Genomic DNA, 18752 nt, shown 5'->3' with positions numbered 1-18752 from the left:
GTCCAAATCCATGGAAGTCACAGGGTCCCTTTCCCACCAGCTGTGTTACAACACATTAACGACGGTGGGACACGAACTCCAGCACCGAGGAGATCTGAGCCCTTGGGTTCCAGGTGTGCAGCCCTCTGGGGAACGTGCACTTCACATCCATGACCTGTGTGTGTGTGTGCCGTGTCTCTGTGTGTATTTACCAATCCCACCTCCTGGTGGTACAGGACAAATAACCACTTAACTGCTAACCCAGAAAGGAACAAAACCACGTTTCTCTGTGGGACCTGGAGGGTGGGCGGGTGCGATGGCGCAGGCGAAGCAGCAGCCCCGGGCAGGCGTGGCAGTGCTGGCACGTGCAGCACCAGGACAAGGTGCATGGCCCACCTGGCCCACCCTGCCAGAGCAGGAACGTTTCATCACTGAGAGTAACAGAAATCAGATCCCTCCTTTTGTGAGCAAAGCAGGTCCAAAATGGTTCCAATGCACCTGGCTGTGTGTCAGAATACGAGGATGGGAGTGCACGCAAGGCTTGCCCTGCTGACGACGCCGGGAGGAAACCAGGCATTAACAGAACTTTACCTAACTAGTGCTTTTAAAATACTTCGTCTCCAATCCAGCAAGCATTTGGATAATATCCCTCTGTTATATGCTGTGAATAGTTCCTTAAACACGCTGAAGACCTTCTCCCTATGGAGTTTGCTACAGGAGGGATGTGTCACTCCAGGGGCTCTTGTGCATCAGCCCCACACAAACAGCATGGAAACACATCAGGGCTACGACTGAAACTTTCATCATATCTGAAAGTCTACATCTCCCAAAGTGTATTTTCAACATGAAAAGAGCTAAAATCACACTTATATTCCATTGCTGTATGTGAAATCCAGACCATTTGCATGGCTTCCAAAGGGAAGCTCTGGAAAACAGTCACTGCCCAGGCAGGAGTGCTCCTGGAGAGAAGGGCTGTCTCCCTCCTCACTGCCTGGCCTGAGATACACTGGAAATGCTCTACTGGTATTGTCAGAGTACTTGTCTAAAAAGCAGCTTCTGGAAAATTCCAAGTTGCAATTACTTTATAAATCACAAGCCATTTTTCCTTAATCTTGCCAATTTTAATGAAGAAAAACCATTAGCATTTCAATGTACAAAAGTCCAATAAAACAAGATTTTTTTTTTCTTTTAAATCAGTGAGTGGGTAACGTTTGGGTTAAACTTATTCAGCAGTAAAAGTCTTCCAATTTCCACTAATAGAAATTTTTTTTCTGATTTGACTATAGGATAATGACAATCCAGAAATAAATAGCTATAAATACATTCATTGTTCCTATTCCAAAACTCATCACATAGGGAAGACATAAAACTGAAATTAACTTGTTTGAGAGTGTTTCTTTACAATGAGAGATGGGTGAGTTAGAGGCAGAATGACTCGGACAGGAGAAAAAAAAAAAAAAAACAAGTAGGGCAGAAATTGGTCCAGTATTGACATTCATGAACATACCAGTTAGCAAAATTCATCCTTTAAATGACACTACTCAGTTGATTTTTATTTGCTTGGGGTATACATAATGAAAGCAGTTTCCTTGGAATCTTTGCTAGGACAGGTATAGCACCCGGAGACACTGTAACCACCCCTTCGTCTGCATGTGCGTGTATAGTTATATACAGAGTCATGCACCCACACACACATCCGAGATCCGGCACCGGCATCGCCCGTCGTCACTCATCATTGGCAGCGCTCGTTCCTCTCACTTGGCCTTGGTTACGCAGCTGTGGAGAGACAAAACACCAATTCCACATGAGCACCTTCCTCAGACAGGGAGTTCCAAACAGGCAGGGAAATTATCTCCAGGGAAAGCCAGGCCAGGGTTGTCGGAACACCACCGGGACTGAGCAAGTCACACCAAAGCAATGCCGGCTCCTGAGGGAATCTCAGTTGGAGCTGTCCTCGGGTGGGAGCTGCCCCCGTCGCTGGGGAGCTCACACGGATCAGTGGGATTTGGCACCGTTGGGCTGGGATTCCCAGCAGTGTTACAACAGTGCCTGTGTGGAACAGCAGCACCAAAGTGCTGGGCATAAGCACCAAGAGTCTGTAACTCCTGGAGAACCTGCTCCTGCAGAAATGGTTTAGTGTCTATAAATAATGGGTGGAACTGGATTTCAAGAACTGAAAGTGGTTGGAAGGTGACACTCCACAGGTTCCCTAAGTGATGTGGACCAAGGCCACAGATCACTCTGCTCCTGTGCATGCAGCAAAGCGATGCCGACGTGTCCAATTGGTGCCCAGAAGGACAGGGGTGCGTGCCAGGGCCCAGTGCCACTGCCGTGGCAGCAGCAGGCCCCACACCTCAGGTGTCTGCACTGGGTAAGCATCAGGCACCAGGGCAGGTGGCCAACACTGCAAGAATTCTGTCCTGGCCTGAGCACCTGCAGCAGTGCCTGTCTGGTGTGCCCTGGGCACCACGGGTCAGTCCCACCTGCTGATCACCACACCAGTGTCAAGCAGGAGCAAGGCAACATCACACGTTATGTGGATTATTAGAATGACTTCTGCCAGCAATTCCCATCCATCAGAACATTAATCCCTCTTCTCCTTTTCCATCCAGCAGTTGACTTACACAGCTTGCTTTGCCTCAGAACCTACAGAGAACTCCTCTAGACGTCCGCAGCCAAAGTGCCTCGAACGGAACCCTTCTTACGCATCTGAAGTGAAATAAAATGTGAGCTCCACACACAGAACCTGTCGTGCCATGGTTAGTACGAGAGAAGGAACGATCTACAGAGCCAGGACTGCTTCTCCCTGGCCACGGTCAGGACCAGCTACAGCTCAGGGGTTTTGGACAGAGGGTATATAGTATTTCTTTTTGGCAAGATCTGGGAACCAGACAGCAGCTGTAAACAACGCTGCTTGAATTTTTACTGGCCCACGATGCTCCAGCATGGAGCCACTGCCCAGGATATCCAGTGTGCCATCTCTACCCTCTCAAAGACATGAGGGAAGTTGGTCAGAGGGCTTTGGCTGGGCCGGGTGCTTTCCTACTCTGCACTGAGGAGCTGATGTGTGTTTCATGGAGCCAGAGACAGAAACAAGCAAGTGAGAGATAAAGAAAAACAGTGAGAAAAAGATGGGCTGGGATAAAGAAACTGGAAGAACACTGATGAGGACTCAGAGAGTAACAGAAAAGTAACAAAAGAGAGATCCTGACTATAAAAATTGACTGAAGATGACACACAGGAGCAACAAAAGAACTGGAATGTGCACAGAATCCAGAGAAAGATCAACTCGGAGCAGGAGGAAGAAAGAGTGTTCATGAGAAGTAGAAGAGCACCAGGAAGCCATGTGGGAAAGAACAAGCACTGCCAGCCCTGCTTTGTGCCTGGTTTGGTTTTCAGCCACACAGAAGTGCAGACCTGTCCATGCCCGACTGCTCTGCAGGGATGGGAGCACGGAGGTATCTGTCACACTGAGCACCTCATCCCTCACTTCTCAGAGGTCCTGGCCATAAAACATACTTTGTGGTGTACTGGGGATGTAATGGCAGTTACTGGCGAGCACAATGGATGGAGTAGTTGAATATGAAACAATATAACATTATTTGGGAAAAAGCTAGCATTCAGATTATTTGGCAGTGATAGTTTTGCCTTTATGATGTTCTCCAATAATGCACTTCACCACAAACCCCTTGCAATTGCATCATTTATAGGTGTTTGTAGATACCCCTCTTGTAACAGCAGAGAAAACCCTGAAACGGTAGGTCCCCACTCCTCTCACATTTCACAATACACACAGAAATCTGGGTTAGTGTAACATCAATACATTTGGAAAAAAAAGGCTTTTTCAACAACACACAAGTTCCTGATGCCAATATCTTATATAAGAAGCTATTTGCAAAAAAGTATTTGACTTGTTTTGCAAAATGAGAAAATATTAAATAAGTACATTTGATATTTAAGAAAGAGGATAAATGTTACACCCAGAGACTTGTGAACTGGGTTTGGCTTAAGGTAAGAACTAAAAAGCAGCAAATATTTTGAAAAAAAAAATATTTAAAAGCTACTTACCAGTGATAAATGTGAAACAACTTTCTCTACAAGAAGACAAACATCCACAGTCCACAGACACACAGAGGAACAATTTCCTCATGCACACAGGTGTGTCAGGCTGTGCTGCCTCTCTCCAGCACACCCCTGGTGAGCACCCTTCACTGCCACTGCCCTTGCTCAGGAAATTGGATAAAGTCTTTTTCACTTCAAATGAAGAACTATGGGTGTGCAAAAGGGGACCCTTCTGGCAAAAATCAGTCTAGAGAGGAAAGTGGTTATGCTTCCTCCTTCACAGACACCTGGGAACAGCTGGCTCTAGGAACAGGATCAGGCATAAAGTAGAATTCAAGAAGAAATCCCCCGTGATTTGAGAGAACACCTGCCAAAAATACCCAAATGCCCATGAGAGTGCACAAGGTCTGCATAAGTGAATGAAGACCAGTCTTGTCCAAAGCTTATTCCGGGGCTGCCAATGCAGCCAAACCCTCCAGATTATGGGAGAAGAACGTTTGGTGTTACCATCTCAGCACATCTACCTATGGCTGCGCAGGACCGTGAAGAAACACTTCTTCCAAACCCAGGAAACACCCCTACACAACACAGGCTGTTCCACAGAGTTCTGAAAGTCCCCAGAGAGCACGAGAGGGGATGGAGGAGCTGCAGCTGGTTTGGTACCAACAGCACAGAGGTGCCAGGCACAGGGCCCTGCCCACAGCTGGGCTGAACCTTGGGCAACGTGGTTAGAGAGTCTGGAATGAGTCAAGCCACACAAAAAGCAAGTTGTAGCTGAAGACACATTGTGTTTTGGAAGAACCAAGACAGTGGAAGGGCAGTGGCAACCTGACTGGGTTTGGGGCATGAAGCAGTTGCCAAAATGGGATGAAATACAACTGCACATCCAAAGACTGCAAAGGACCTGCAAATCGCCATCAGGATTTTACATGGGAAAGGTTCATGCCAAAGGTTATGGTCTGGAAAGACACTACAGAAGACAGCTTCCTTCCCAGCCTGTTTTAGTGGTCCACCTCTGAAAGGAAAGAGCAGTGACAAATCCCTACATCCGAGCTTCCTCCCAGACATCAGCCCACGTCAGGATATAGAGATTTGGTCCTCACAGCCACTAAAGCAGGAAAACTGACACCATCTCAGTTAATTTTAGTGACTTCCTTTTTGGAAGTAAAATTTTGGTTTGCTGTGCTAATTAGGACTGGAACAGCTGACACGTGACACAAACTTGCTTGAAAACATGTTTGAAGAGGAAAAAAAGATCAGATCTAGTGATAACTAGAAATGAAACACAGCAAGACATGTGATGGAACAGGAAGGTGGCAGCTCTGACTTCTAATCCACAAGCAGCAAAAAGGCCCTGAATGAGACTTTGTGCAATGGGTGTGGTGCCATGAACACAGAGGTGGTCAGGGCAGGCATTCTGGGTTTAATGACACCAGAGATATTTACCTTACAGCCACTTCCAGCTTGCCAGCACAGACTGCAGAAGCCTGAAGCACATGGGGCTGCACAGGAGGATCACCAAAGGGGCCACAATGTTCATCAGCACACACACACACACACAGGGCACAGACACAACACAACTTGTCTCAGTTTCCAAACAGACAAATCTACAGGTAGAAGCACCCACATCTAAGCCTTAAAAAAGCTTTTTCTTACCGCTTCCAGCTCTCTCTGGGTTTCATCCTCCATTCTCCTGATGTCCTCCATAGTCAGTTCAATCCACCTGTCAATCCAACAGAACAGCTGGCGATGGAAGTTGGTAAATATCCTTTTTTCTTGCTTTAAAAAGATAAACAAGCATTAGATCATTGGCCTAGGACTTGCCAAAGGCTGGTGAAGTGATTGCACCTGCTCAGTCTGAAGAGTTAAAATCTTCAGGCGTGTGCTGTTTCACACTGGCACAGGTTCAGCCCCTTCACACCCCTGGATCCAATTAAAATTCACCTCATTTCTCACATACTTTAGCATGGAAAAAATGAACAAATTTCACTATCAAAAAAAAGTTTCAAGAAAGTTCAGCAATTCACATTACTTGAAAATGATGAAGAATCCTTTTAAAAACTGTTTTAGCTCCAAGGTGGCAGCTGACAAACCAGAACAAGGACTTCCTGAAGACTTTGCTTTTTTCCCCTTAGAGTTGTTCTGGTACCACCAGTGAAGCCCCATTTGTAGGAGACCAAGACACAAATGGTTGGACTGGCTGGGAGAATGGACAGGAAACTGCACTGCTGTTTCTGCTCAACCCCCACATTAACACAGCCCCCCCATCCCACAAGGCAGAAGCACTCACCTTTTGTATAAAGTTTTCAACTTTGTTCTGCAGTCCCCACCACTTGAATTTGATGGTCACCAACTTGTAAGCACACATTTTGGGACACTCCTCATCGGTTGCTAGCTCTTTCTATTTGGGGACAATGAGAAAGAAGTTTTAAATTTTTAAAAATTTACTTTAATTATTAGAAATTATAATTCTAATTAATGTATTAGAATTATAGATAATATAATTTATAGGAAACTAATGGAATTTGACTATGTTATAAGAATAATAAAATATAGTTCTAAGTATTATTACAGAGAAACTACATTCTAATTATTAACTAGGGGCTGTTCCTGACAGACTGCCTGTGATTCACCCCAGAGCACAGCATTGGGCTGCTCAGATCTCTGGTGTGGCACACACAGTCCCTTCCCTCCTGGGATGGTGTGCACATGGATTCTGATGGTTGGCAGGGGCAAGGGGTACTGGCAAGCTGTGTGCTGCTCTTGGGATGTCACTGGGGTCCACGGAGGATGTGCTGGGCCACAGGAAATTTTTTCCTGAATTGGAGTTGAGCACGGTTCTGAAGGGACCATGAACTCTGTTTTTCTGCTGATAAAGACTTCATAAGGCTTTATGTTCCCAGTACCTTCCAATTTGGCCCCAGAGGTCCTCTCTTCGTCTTAACTGACTGAAATAATGCAGGATCTTCATCAGCTTTGTAGTCCTGTAACATAAAACACCCTTATAGTAAGAAAACTCCACCAGATTCAATATCCCACTGCATTAAGCTTCTGCCCACGACTGCCAAAGTGATTCCCTGAGTGCTGTGGAGCAGGGTGGGTGGAGCACAGCTGCCAGGCTAGCATTACTAGCTGTTCAAACTTCCATATGGAGCGTTCAAACATATACAATTAAAATTTAGGAACTGAACAAATATTTCCTAGAAGAAGCCAAGCGAGTCAAGACATTCCAATCACATTGCTAATCAGTGTTTTATGAACTTCCACAAACCAGGAGCTCCCTCTAGTTCTCCCTCTTAACTGAAACAACGTGTTTTATTTGAAGAGCCCACATTTGAGCCAGCCAGCATCAGCAGGGGCTGCCACAGTGCTCCCCAACCCTTCACCTGCCCCAGGGCACGGCCCGAGGAACCGGCACAGCAACACTGAAATTCAGCAACACTTAAACATTTAAAGCTCACTCGAATTACTGTAATTGCAGAAAGACTAACAGACATACTTGTCACCTGAACTTCAGTAAAACCCACTGAGTTATGATTTCACTGCAGTAAAGCACACGTCCTTTTCACAGACATCAAAAAGAGCAGATACACAGCAGCACAGGATATCCAGCCCTGCCTCAGCTCCTGCTGCAGTGAGCACAGCACTCAGCTGCAGTCACTGGCTGTGTCCAAGACTGGCTCCTCTGGGAGCCCAGCCGGGAGCCAGGGAGCCACACAGCTCACAGGACTTGACACCAGCTGCAGACTTCTCATCTCATGAGTTACTTCCAAATACTGTGGGAGAGGACAGCTGCAACCCACTGGAATCCTCAGGTTCTGCGTGTCCTGGAGGCTCAACGTGATACACTTTTTTTTTAACAGTCCTTGGGTGGAAAAAGAGGCATTTTCTTTACACATAAATCACCCGTAGGAAATCTATGCAAATACTAGAGCAGAGTGTTTTTATAGAAATATATTGAATGTTTTAAATTACTGATCATGATTGCCTTTTAAAAATTTCACTCAACCACTGGATGGAAGACATGGAAAAGGATCAAGCTATAGTAATGGATAAACAATTTTGCTCTAGATAACTAATTGCTGGCACAACTATTGCTGCTGTTTTGGGGCAGTGATGTGCTAAACAGAAATACAAGAATCCACATCTTAGTGCCAGTTTTGTAAATAAAAACAGGTACTGCATTGAGATAACCCTGAATTTATTTTCACTGTGTGAATAGCCTACCAAGGCAGAGCTTACACTACAGTGGTGTGGGGCATGTGGCATTGAAACTCACCTACATGTGCAACCTTGATCTGCCTGGTTGATGTTGTGGGATGATTTGTCTGGATACTCCAGGGACACCCAAGCCCACACAATGCTGTTACCTGCCATCCTACCTGCCACTGCACAGGGACACTGGTAAAAAGCAACTGTGCTCTTGCATTTGGGACCCACAAATAAATAACCAGAGCTGGAAACACTGGGGAACAAAATGTTATCTAGGAATAAAATGTAGGAGTGAAAACAAAAGTTCAAAGAAATTAGATGAGTCATGGTAAAGTTTTCTATGCTAGAGACAGAAGTTTTGAATCAAGACCTTTCAGAACTCAGTTAACCCAAATCCTGTTAAGGACAGACAAAACCCTGTATAGACTAAAGCCTAGATAGACAGGAGAGCATTGTAGGAACTCTTCTCCACACACAAACCCTACCAGCACGCAGGGAAGAAGACTGGACTAGAGCCAAAGTACAAATAAACAACAGTTCTTTGCAGAGTTTAAAGAAAATATCTGTGCAGCAAGAGCTTAACTCCTGACAACAGCAAGTCCTTCTTAGGAAGAAAAGCAGGCAGCTGCTGGAGCAAATATTACAGCTCAAACCCCCAAAGCCCTCTGGAAAGCCAGACAGGCAAACATCAGCATGAAGCAGCATAACAAGATAGAGGAGCTAAAACTATTTCAAAGAAATACACAAATATAATTTCACAGGCGGTTTCTGCTCAAATTCTCAACATAACATGCATGAATGCAACAATCTACTGAAAAGAATTATTTAGAGAGATCATGAACCATATACAATAAATATTACAACAAACCCAGAACCTGGGCGCTTCTTTACAATTCTCATTCTCAGTTTTTAGATCTGCTCAGAGTGGTAACAGTACTCCTGAGAGCTCACAGTTCACTATCAAGAAGTATAAAAACTGAAAACATATGATTTTAAGAAAACTTTTCAAACCTAACATAAAAGTTATACAAGTCTGGTGCCTGATCTGCAAATCTATGAAAAGCACTTCCTGAACACACAGTGGCATCACACTAACTAGGCAGGTGGACACAAATTCTGGCTTTTCAGCTCAATATTGCATTAATGTTTTAAACGTGAGAACATACTTACTACTGGTGTTACAGAGCAGAAAAGTCACACACGGTCCCTGTGGAAGGAAACACCTACCAGCACTTCTCAACATGATCCACAGCTCTGTGGGTGCTCATTCACAGCACAACAGAAGTTCAAAATCAGGTTTATCCAAGTATGTCATATTTCTGAGTCAGATTCCCATGTCTCATAACTGAAACAGTCACCAGCACTTCACTGACATGCAGCCGTGTGCTTTGGGTAGGCTTGGCTAAATGGCTTTTAATCAAAAATGTCCTGTAGTCATTCCCATCTCCTGAAGAGTCCTGCAGCTACAGCACAGCTATCAGGGAAACCATTCTCTGAAATCACTTTTGAAAGAACGCCAAGGTTCAAATGAGAAATGAAACCAGCCTGGTTATCTCATCACGGACGCACGCGGCGTGCCGCGCTCGGAACGGGAAGTTAAAGGTCTCCAGAAAGGAGGCTGGAAGACACAGAGCTTTATAAACACCCAGGACAGGATGAAAAAGCCTTATTTAGGGATAGAAAACAAAAAGAGGAGAGGGAAACACTAGTAAGCTAAAAGCTACATAGACAGGCTGTTCCATGGGATGTGTCATCATATAATGACTCAAAAGTTTCAAGACTAATAACATGTAGTTTTTAGGTGCCTATCACATGATAAATTAAGTCTGAAATGGAAGAGATCCACCCATCAAACTCTTTAACTCAAGAATCTTTTAACACTTCCTTACAGACTACAGAAGAGCATTTCCAGTATATTTCCTCAAACTGTAGAACAAGGGATAGATAGCACACAGAAATCTGAACTCTTAAGGCATGTGTAAAATAATCTAATTAGAGCACAAAATTGTAGTTCTACAACTTTCTTTCAAGTAACACAATGAAGATCCACTGTGACCTAGAACAAGACTTTTCATTTCTTCATTGTACAAACATAGCTATAAATCTGATTTCAATTTGTTTTCACTACACTCTCCTTTCCTACAAATTGTTTCCAAAACCACAGCCTCTTCTGATGTTAATTGAGGGTTCACTTTTGCTTACTCTTTAAAAAGTCTTCCTCTCCTGGGAGGTAATTTTTATATACAAATCACATAAAGTGACATGGACTGGATGCTGGAGATGATTAAGAATGGGCAGGGTTAAATTTTTATCTAAAGAAAGTCACAGATGTCAGCCAAATTATTTTTATACATACTTTAATGAGCATGAGTTAGCATATGCATGCCATTAGTAGCTTAAAGAAATTTACTATTTTTATATTTATGCCAATTGTGGCTCTGAAACTAAAGTAACTGCTACGCCGCAGCAGGGTGGAGAAGTTAATTCACTGAACAAAAAGATAAATCTTGAATGTATGAAAACTTTTATCAAAATTGCTAAATCTTAAACGTAGCTCCATTCTCAGTCCTAGTTACCCAAGGTCATACATTTGAGCTGCTTTTCCAGGCAAACAATGTCTGAGAAGATAAATGTACAAATAAAACTTTCTTTTAGCAACACTGACTATTGCTTTTCCCTGAAAAATGGAGCAGGCCAAAAGACCCAACCAGCCACTCAGAATGATAGTTCCCAAACAAGCATCATAACAAAAAAAACCCCCAAAACCATACAAAGCACATGATTTCAGGTATTACCCCACAGAGTAAACTGGTGATTGCTCAAATATCACTGAACAAAGATAAAGAAACAGCAGGAAAAGAACCTCTAGACAAATAGAACACAGGGAAAACAGCTGATGGTTTCATAGGGGACATTTACTTTCCAAGACCAGCAGCCTTCTCTGAAGGCACAAAGCCAGCATGTCAATCAGGGCAATTTTGTTACTATAATGCAGCTGAACTTCAAAAAAAAAAAAAAAATCAAGTTCCATGATCTAAAATTGATAAAGATATATCAGCATAAATGGAAAGTCTCTCTCCTGGAGTCCTGAGAAGATAAAGGCTGGAAAATGCAGATTTTCATAACAGAAGAGATTCCAAGTGTAGGACCCAGAGAATTCCTGCTGTCTAATCCCAGAAGGGGCAAACAGGTGAATGGCAGGGGTGTGAGTCTGAAGGTAACTCAGTTATCAGTCTGCTAAGAGTCTGAGCACAAAGCCAGGCTTTGGTTAATGAAATCAGGACTTTGCAAAACTGAGTTTCTGGGAGATGAAATGGAAATGAAAATTTGAATCAGATGGTGCAAATTAATCCTAAGTATTCCTACACAAGGATGGGCTACACTGTGAGTTTGAATCTGAAAATACCTGTTCAAAATATTTGCTAAAAGTGGAAATGGTGTTAGAAGTTAACAAAAAGGAAACCGAATGTAGTAACATCAGAAGAGACTTGAGACTTTGGATGAGACTGCTCTGCACTCATAGTTTTGATACTCTGTAGGTCAAATACACAAAACCAAAAAGAGGATAATGTACTAAAAATAGTTCCAAGGCCCTCCTGCAAAGAGTCCTCTCCCCAGAATGTAGGTTATCCAAGTATTTATTTTCAGAAAATAACAGTGAAACACTATAAAGAACATCTCCTTGCACAAACTCAAGACAATCAAATTTATTGTGGAAACAGTCTCCATATTAGTGCCTACCATTCCCCTACTGTCCAAAAATTATTACACATGGAACAGTCCAGCTGTTACAGTTAAACAAACCAGACAACAGCCCCAACAGATCCAGATGTGCTGAAAGCATCAGCACTAGAACCAAGAAAGTAAGGGAGGCACGTAATTGAGTAATTCTGTTTAAGATACTTTTCATGTCTCTGTTGTGTGAAATTCACACCACTTTAGCTTATTCACAATCAACACAAACCACCAGTGCAATCAGCTGCAGGCTGCATCTATATCCCAGTAGCAAAGCATTTACTTACTCCTGGTTCTACTTGAGTTCTATCTGCAATATCAATATGGACAACTTCAACACTCCTCCATGTGTTGGGATCTAAATTGTGCACCTGCAAAAAGAGAAAAAGGAATGATTCCTGGCATGTTACACAGTGGTGCACCTTGTGCAGTACATATGTGTGCCATGGAGTTTTTCAGAATTACATAAAGGTAGCATTCTCCAAACCTACCCTTTTTTTCCTCTGCCTTTCTCAAAGGGAATGATTTCCACAGCTAAAGTTTAATTCACTCACTAACCAAGTTTAAACCAGCACAAAGCCTTCACTTTTTGTGCATTCAGGAAACCCGGATTTAAAATTAAGCTGTATTCATCTGCCACATTTGTTAGCACTAATGAAATCAAGCTCTAATTAGAGCCATTACCCACTCCATAATCTGCATGAGCTTTCTGAGCTAGAAAGAAGCAGTACAAGTTCCAAGTGCAAATATGCAGGTTTCAATAACCTGACTGATCTCACAGGCTCCCTGAATCATAGAGGGCTGCCTTGAATGTGGACCAGGTGAAGTGTGTGTGGTGTGAGCATGTGTAAAGGTCTCAGGATGAAATCAGCTCCTCACCTGTAGTCTGTCCAACACACCTAAACTTAGTTACAGGAAGCAGAGCTGCCCCAGGAACACTGCCCTTCTGTGCAGCACATCCAGTGCTACAGTTCATCCAGGCACTGGAAACAGACTGGCAACTCTGTGGACTGTTGATAAATGTTTGTCACTACAGATCAAAATTATCCTGAAGTGACCTGTGAACCAAATCAACTGTCTGGGGAGGAAAATGAGAACATTGCCAGCTGGGATGATTTACAGAGGCAGCTTCAATATGTAACTACACACTGTACACAGATCAGCTCCAATGGCCTCGTGAAACCTGTTGTAAAACTTGTTTTCAAATAAACTTGTCAGACTAACTATCACTAGCATGTCTAAGGTAAAAGAACATGGAATAAGAAAAGAACTTACTGAAAAGTTATTTAAATATTTGTGTGAGAATCAAGCATCTGCATTGACCTCAACTTAAAAACCACAAACCTTCTTTTGTCCTTGGATCTCCTTAGGTGGGACAGCTTGACCACCCTGAAAGGACTTCAATAATGCTTTTCTTGCTTTACTTACTGGTCAGGCATTGACTTTATGCAGTAATTATCCACCATTACCAGGTACAGAATACTTTATCTTTACTAACTGTACAATTGCACTAAGGCCTAGTATCCAAACCTCAACTCACATTCTCTGTTGTCCCCAAATCTGGTTTATGCCAGGTCTCAATTTTTATGAAGAAGTCATCTTTCATGTATTCATTCTGTAAGAATTAAAAGCAAAAAGTATGAGTCTGATTACACTTCTATGCCTACAGTTTAGAGAAATGGTATCTACATACAAGCCACTACTAAGCCTTGACTAGCAAACCAACCTATTTAATTTACCAGAGAAACAGCCCCTTTACCTACACACAGAAATAGGTGCATGATAATCTTAAGCTGGGGCAGTAAGTATGTTTGAGAATTTCAGCTCCAGCTGTGCACACCAACAGAAATAACTCTGCCATTTGCTGTCCTGCTTCCTCAACCCTGAAGTTCTTTACCTCTGTGTTCAAGTAATTTCCAAATTACTAATACTGCAGTTAGATGTTACTGCACAGCACAATAATCATCATAAAGGTCCAGCTATCACTAAACTATACATCTAAAGGCTATCACAGAACCCTGCTGATTCCAGAAGTCAGAAAGCACAGACCTGTGTGCACAGGTGTCATGATGAGTCAAACTCAAGAGTTCAAACTCACTTGTTACTCCTTGTGTTGCATCTACCTGGTAACAGTCTAAACCACATTTGCAAGAGAGCAGATAAAGCAGTTTAACATTTAACTTATACGTGTTCTTAAACAGGCAACTAAAACATATACACAGGGCATTAAATTCTTAATGATGTCCCTTCCATGCATCTTAAAAAAGCAAATCCAAACTCTGAGCTATGCTGATCCATTTAAATTCCCAGTTACCACATTTTAACCGAGGCAGGAATTCACTTTACAGCAGTGGCATTTCAGACAGGTAGGGACTGATTCCATTTCATTGTTCTTCTTGCATTCAAGAGGGTAAAAGCCTCTAATTTGGTGTGGGTTTCGCCCCCCCCCCCCCTTTTTAGCATTATGTCTTAGCAGGTCAGATATTATGCAGCTGTAATGGTAAGTAAAGGCATAAAAGAAGGTGACAAAAATGAAATAATTTCTCTCACAAATTACAGTTTTTTCTAATTATAGCCATATGCAGACAAATAAAGTAACAGGGAGCTCTATGCCAGGAACCCTAGCAAGGCACATATGACAGGCTGGGGCCAGACAACTGTAGTGGTAACAACAGACAAAATATTATCTCAAAAAAAACCAACATGGGACTGGTAGGAATTCAAATACTCACTGTCACAACTGGTCGTTGGAAACCCGTGCAATGAAAAGGAAAAGGAAACAAAGAGTCATATTAGATACGATTGTTTCTGAAAGATCTCACATATAACTGCTCTGCAGTACAACAGAGTCTGTCTGAACAGCAGCTGTAGGCATCACAGCAAAGCTCAGCAGACTGACTTGATGGCCTTAACCTTGGGAGTTCCTTACAGGACACTTCAAACTGTTCAACAGAAACACACACAAACTACTCCCAGCCTAACTACTCTTAGGAATTACAATTACTACAATAAAACCCAGCAGTCAGCTCTAACAGACTATGAAAATATAGTGATTCTCACACAGGCTCTGTCCTAGCCCTGAAGGGAATCCCCTCCTTGCCCTCATCCCAGGACACTGGATGCCAGGTCTCCGCAGGCTCCTGGACCTGAGCAGCCCCAGGAGCAGCTCTCCTTTCCAGAGGAGACCCCCCACATGCCAGAGGAACATCTGAAATGCATCTTCCTCTCGATGGCCCCGCTCTTCTAAACCATTTCAGCCCATCCCTTCACTGAACACTGACAGCAAAACACACAAGGGGAAACCTACTTGTTCTACAGTAGGGATACGCATTCCAGGCTTTCTCATGGAACACCAGGGAGCCTTCTGGAGCAATCATCCTTACAAAGCCAGGGACTTTACTGGAAAAAACAAACAAGGACAATATTTTAAAAATTCTGCCAGCTGAAATTCCTCATTGGTTTCTTCCACTCCAAAAAGAAAGGCACATTCTACCCAAGCATTTGAAAGGTTATGATGCACATGTAGTGAAATACACAGGAACTCCAAAACCCTTCCTGATCACAACATCATAAAGAAAAAAATGGGTAAGGTAATAATAAAGTAAATGAGCGTGAGCTATGTGATTCTGATGAAAGGTGTGCTGTCTTTCCTCTTCCAGAGCAGCAAAGACACCTGCTGAGGGAGAGCACTGGGCAGAGCCCTTCCCTCCAGCTCCTGATCTGCAGCCCAAGTGGAGCCCTGCAGGGTCTGCAACTGTGCCTGAAGAGGAGACCTGCAGCTCTCCAAGAGCAACTGAATTACCACCCCTGACAATAACTGCCCTCTCTAGCCCAGCAGAGTGCCCCTGACAGGGACCAAGAATTGGACAGAGTGAAAAAAGTAACCAAATCTGATACAAGAGAAATTTGGTGTTACCCAGGAGAATGCTCAAGGCTGGTGTCCTTAAAGGAGGCAACTTTAAACAAACTCCAGATACACATGTGCATAAGGGACAGACAGAGATCAACCTAGGTAAGTGTTCCAGCCTCAGTTTTTCTCCAAGGATGGTGAATAAGTTCCTGGCCTATTTATTTTGAATTCAAGGAAAAAAAACAGCTGATAATTAAGGCAGGAACCTTATGTCCCACTCATCTTCAACTCCTCTCTGTCTAGAGCAAGCAAACATAATTCCTTCAGTTTGTCCCACAAGCTGTCCATCACGTATTTCACATGTTTTCCTACTCACCAGAGCATTAATGCACAATTCAGCAAATTACAGAGTGGCAGAAAAACACAAGCAAGTGTCCTAGAATGGCAAACAATGGAAGGCTGCCCTCACAACAAACTGACTACAATGTGCATCAACGTTTTCCTCACCTCTTTAAATGGTAGATCTTGTGAGTATATTGTCCCTTCTCACCATCCTCTTCATAAGGCTCGTTTTTTAAGACTTGAATGCCTTCCCCTCCTCCTGTTTCATTTTTGCTAGCTTCTGCCACAGAATAAAGTTGCCCAACTTGATACTGAAAAGGGAAGAGAATTCAAATGTCAGCACTGAAGTTGGCCAAAACTTTTAACAGATAAAACAATTTAGCTGTTTCCAGTAAAAATGCAGTAGTACAAACAAAATTATCAGGAAAGTAAAATACACCATATAAAAGACATTTAGTAAACTCTGACAACCTTCTGGCAACACATATCTGCAGCTCACAAGCACCAAGTTTATACCCAGGTTGCTTCATAACAATCCAACACTTTGGCACACACCCAACTTGTTACACTTCATTCTCCCCTTCCTAAGAATAAAGTGTATTTGTTGTGCTTCATTGCATCAAAGAAACACACATTTTGAGTTTACAGATTTTGAAATGACTGATTTCCAGCTCTAAGCCTCCCCAGTTCATACTTTTAACCAACTAGATGCTGCCCTCCCAGGACCCAGGAAATGCACACTGCAGGACAAGCACAGGAGTGTGTTCAGACCCCCTGTCATGCCTCTCCTTTAAATGCACCTCAGTGCCATTTGAGTTGCTGGCTTCACATCCGAGAGGACAATTCCCACTTTTGGCTTTAGGAAAAGGCTTGGAGTCCCTCAGTGCCCGATCAGCAGGAAAGTGCTGCCACAGGGCACAGTGGCACAGGTGGCAGTGGAGGGCTCAGAACCAGCTCAAGGCTCTGTGCTGCATTTGTCTCCTTGTAAATTCCCTGATGGGAAGGAACAGGGCTCATGCCTGTGTCACTCCCCTCTGGCAGGGACAGCACAGGGGACATTTGGACCCTACACAGCCCCCCCATCCCTGAGCCCAAACAAAGCAGGGAGCACCAGGACATACCTCTTGCACTGAGCAAGGTAAAACCACTCGGCTGGAAAAGAGCAAATTCAACAAAATGAATCATTAGGCTTCATCTGAGATAAAAGACATAAAATGTAACACAGGTATTCAAGAAAGTGTCAAAAGGAGCTAATTCAAGTTTTCTCTTTAGAAATGCTCTGTTGACAGGGAGGCTTTGAGTATAATGCAACAAACCCAAGCAAAGTTCAATGTCAAACACGTTACAAAAGGAAAAACAAGGGGTGGAGGATGTTAGAAACCGCAGAAAAGAGCCAGGAAATTTCAGATCTACTTCCAGCTCTGCCATAACTTTGTGTCGTGCTTAATTTGTTTAAGCTTTTGAACCTTTACTACCGCTGAGGCTACAGTTACTGGACGTCGAAGTAACCTAAAGCCAAAGGGTGGGACGGAGGAGCAAACCGGCTGGTGGTTTGCTGGCAAAAGCCCCCACGAGAAAGACCTCCCCAGCGGCGTGGAACTCCCGGCGCCGGCAGCTCAGGGAGCTGCGAGCAGGGAAGGGCCCTGGCCCCGCTCCAGGACGGTCGCCGCTGCCACCGAATCGCTTTCTAAGGAAAACGGGGAGAAATCCCGCAGGACGACGCGCTCGCCGCGGCACCGCCGCCTGGGCACGGCGTGGCCCGAGGGGACGGAGGTCCAGGAGACCCTGGAGCGGGGCCGCGGCTCCCGCTCCGCGCAGGGGCCGCCCGGGCCGCGTGCCCGGGTGCGGACCGGCCGGAGCGGGGCCGTGGCGGCGGCCCCGGCGCACGGGCGGGTGGGCGGAGCGGCCCCGCGGCCCGGGGAGAGCGGCGCGGGCGGGGGAGGCCGGAGGGGGCAATGGCGGTGAAAGAGCCCCCCCGGTGCCCGTCGGTGTCCCCCGGAGCCCCCGCACTCCCCCCGCCGCCCCCACTCACAACTCCTTGATCAGCACCATCTTCCCGTCCCTCCGCGCACGCGCCGCTCTCGGGCCAGGCCCCGCCCCCGCCCGCGCGGCCAATCGCGCCCGCGCCTCGCCCTCGGGGCGCGCGCGTGCGCCGGCCGCCGCCAATCCCAGGGCGCGCAGCTCCCGCGAGCGCACACCTCACCCGTAAGCGGCCAATCAGGGCGCGTCGCCGGACCGGCCCCGCCCCCGCCCCGCGCGCCTTCGTCGGCCGGCGAGATGACGTCACGGGCCGGCGCCGCGCGGGGCGGGCGCGGCCCCGGGACGGCCCCGCCCCAACGGCGGCGGCTGCGCCGTTTGCCCGCCCGGCCGCGGGTCCTGCGCGGCCCGGCCCGCGGGAGGCACAACGGGAAGTGTCGGCGCCCTTCAGGCGCGCGGCGGCCTGTCCTGAGTCCCGCTGTCCCGCAGTGCCCGGCCCCGCTCTCACACCGAGCCCCGGTCTCGGCGGGGGCGCCGCCAGCACCAGCCCCTGCCGGGCGGGGGGAGCTGGAATTCCCTGAGTCTGTCGAGCAAA

The 18752-nt window shown here is 45.3% G+C and overlaps 1 protein-coding gene across 1 annotated transcript; it reads right to left on the bottom strand.

Annotated features, from left to right (window-relative positions):
- Positions 1-1078: 1078 nt before the first annotated feature.
- Positions 1079-18297, bottom strand: PITPNB (phosphatidylinositol transfer protein beta). The gene is made up of 11 exons (XM_051785589.1): positions 18213-18297; positions 17302-17332; positions 16346-16491; positions 15296-15387; positions 14721-14728; positions 13529-13603; positions 12276-12359; positions 6948-7025; positions 6332-6442; positions 5698-5820; positions 1079-1755 (listed from the first exon to the last, which is right to left on the bottom strand). The coding sequence occupies exons 1-11, from the start codon at positions 18230-18232 to the stop codon at positions 1705-1707; spliced, it is 819 nt and encodes a 272-aa protein (XP_051641549.1). The 5' UTR covers positions 18233-18297; the 3' UTR covers positions 1079-1704.
- Positions 18298-18752: the final 455 nt, after the last annotated feature.

The sequence above is a fragment of the Manacus candei genome, unplaced genomic scaffold (assembly GCF_025592945.1).
Source record: "Manacus candei isolate 608988 ecotype Guabito, Panama unplaced genomic scaffold, ASM2559294v1 h1tg000020l, whole genome shotgun sequence".
Taxonomy (NCBI): Eukaryota; Metazoa; Chordata; class Aves; order Passeriformes; family Pipridae; genus Manacus; species Manacus candei.
Note: the sequence above shows the minus strand (reverse complement) of the source record. Positions and strands in the feature narration are given on the sequence as shown.

Coding starts and splice junctions, on each gene's coding strand:
- PITPNB (XM_051785589.1), bottom strand. CDS start 18,232: ATGGTGCTGATCAAGGAGTT. Junction 6,443..6,947: donor CTCTGGGGCCAAATTGGAAG/GTACTGGGAACA, acceptor GTCCCCAAATAG/AAAGAGCTAGCAACCGATGA. Junction 5,821..6,331: donor TTGAAAACTTTATACAAAAG/GTGAGTGCTTCT, acceptor ATCTTTTTAAAG/CAAGAAAAAAGGATATTTAC.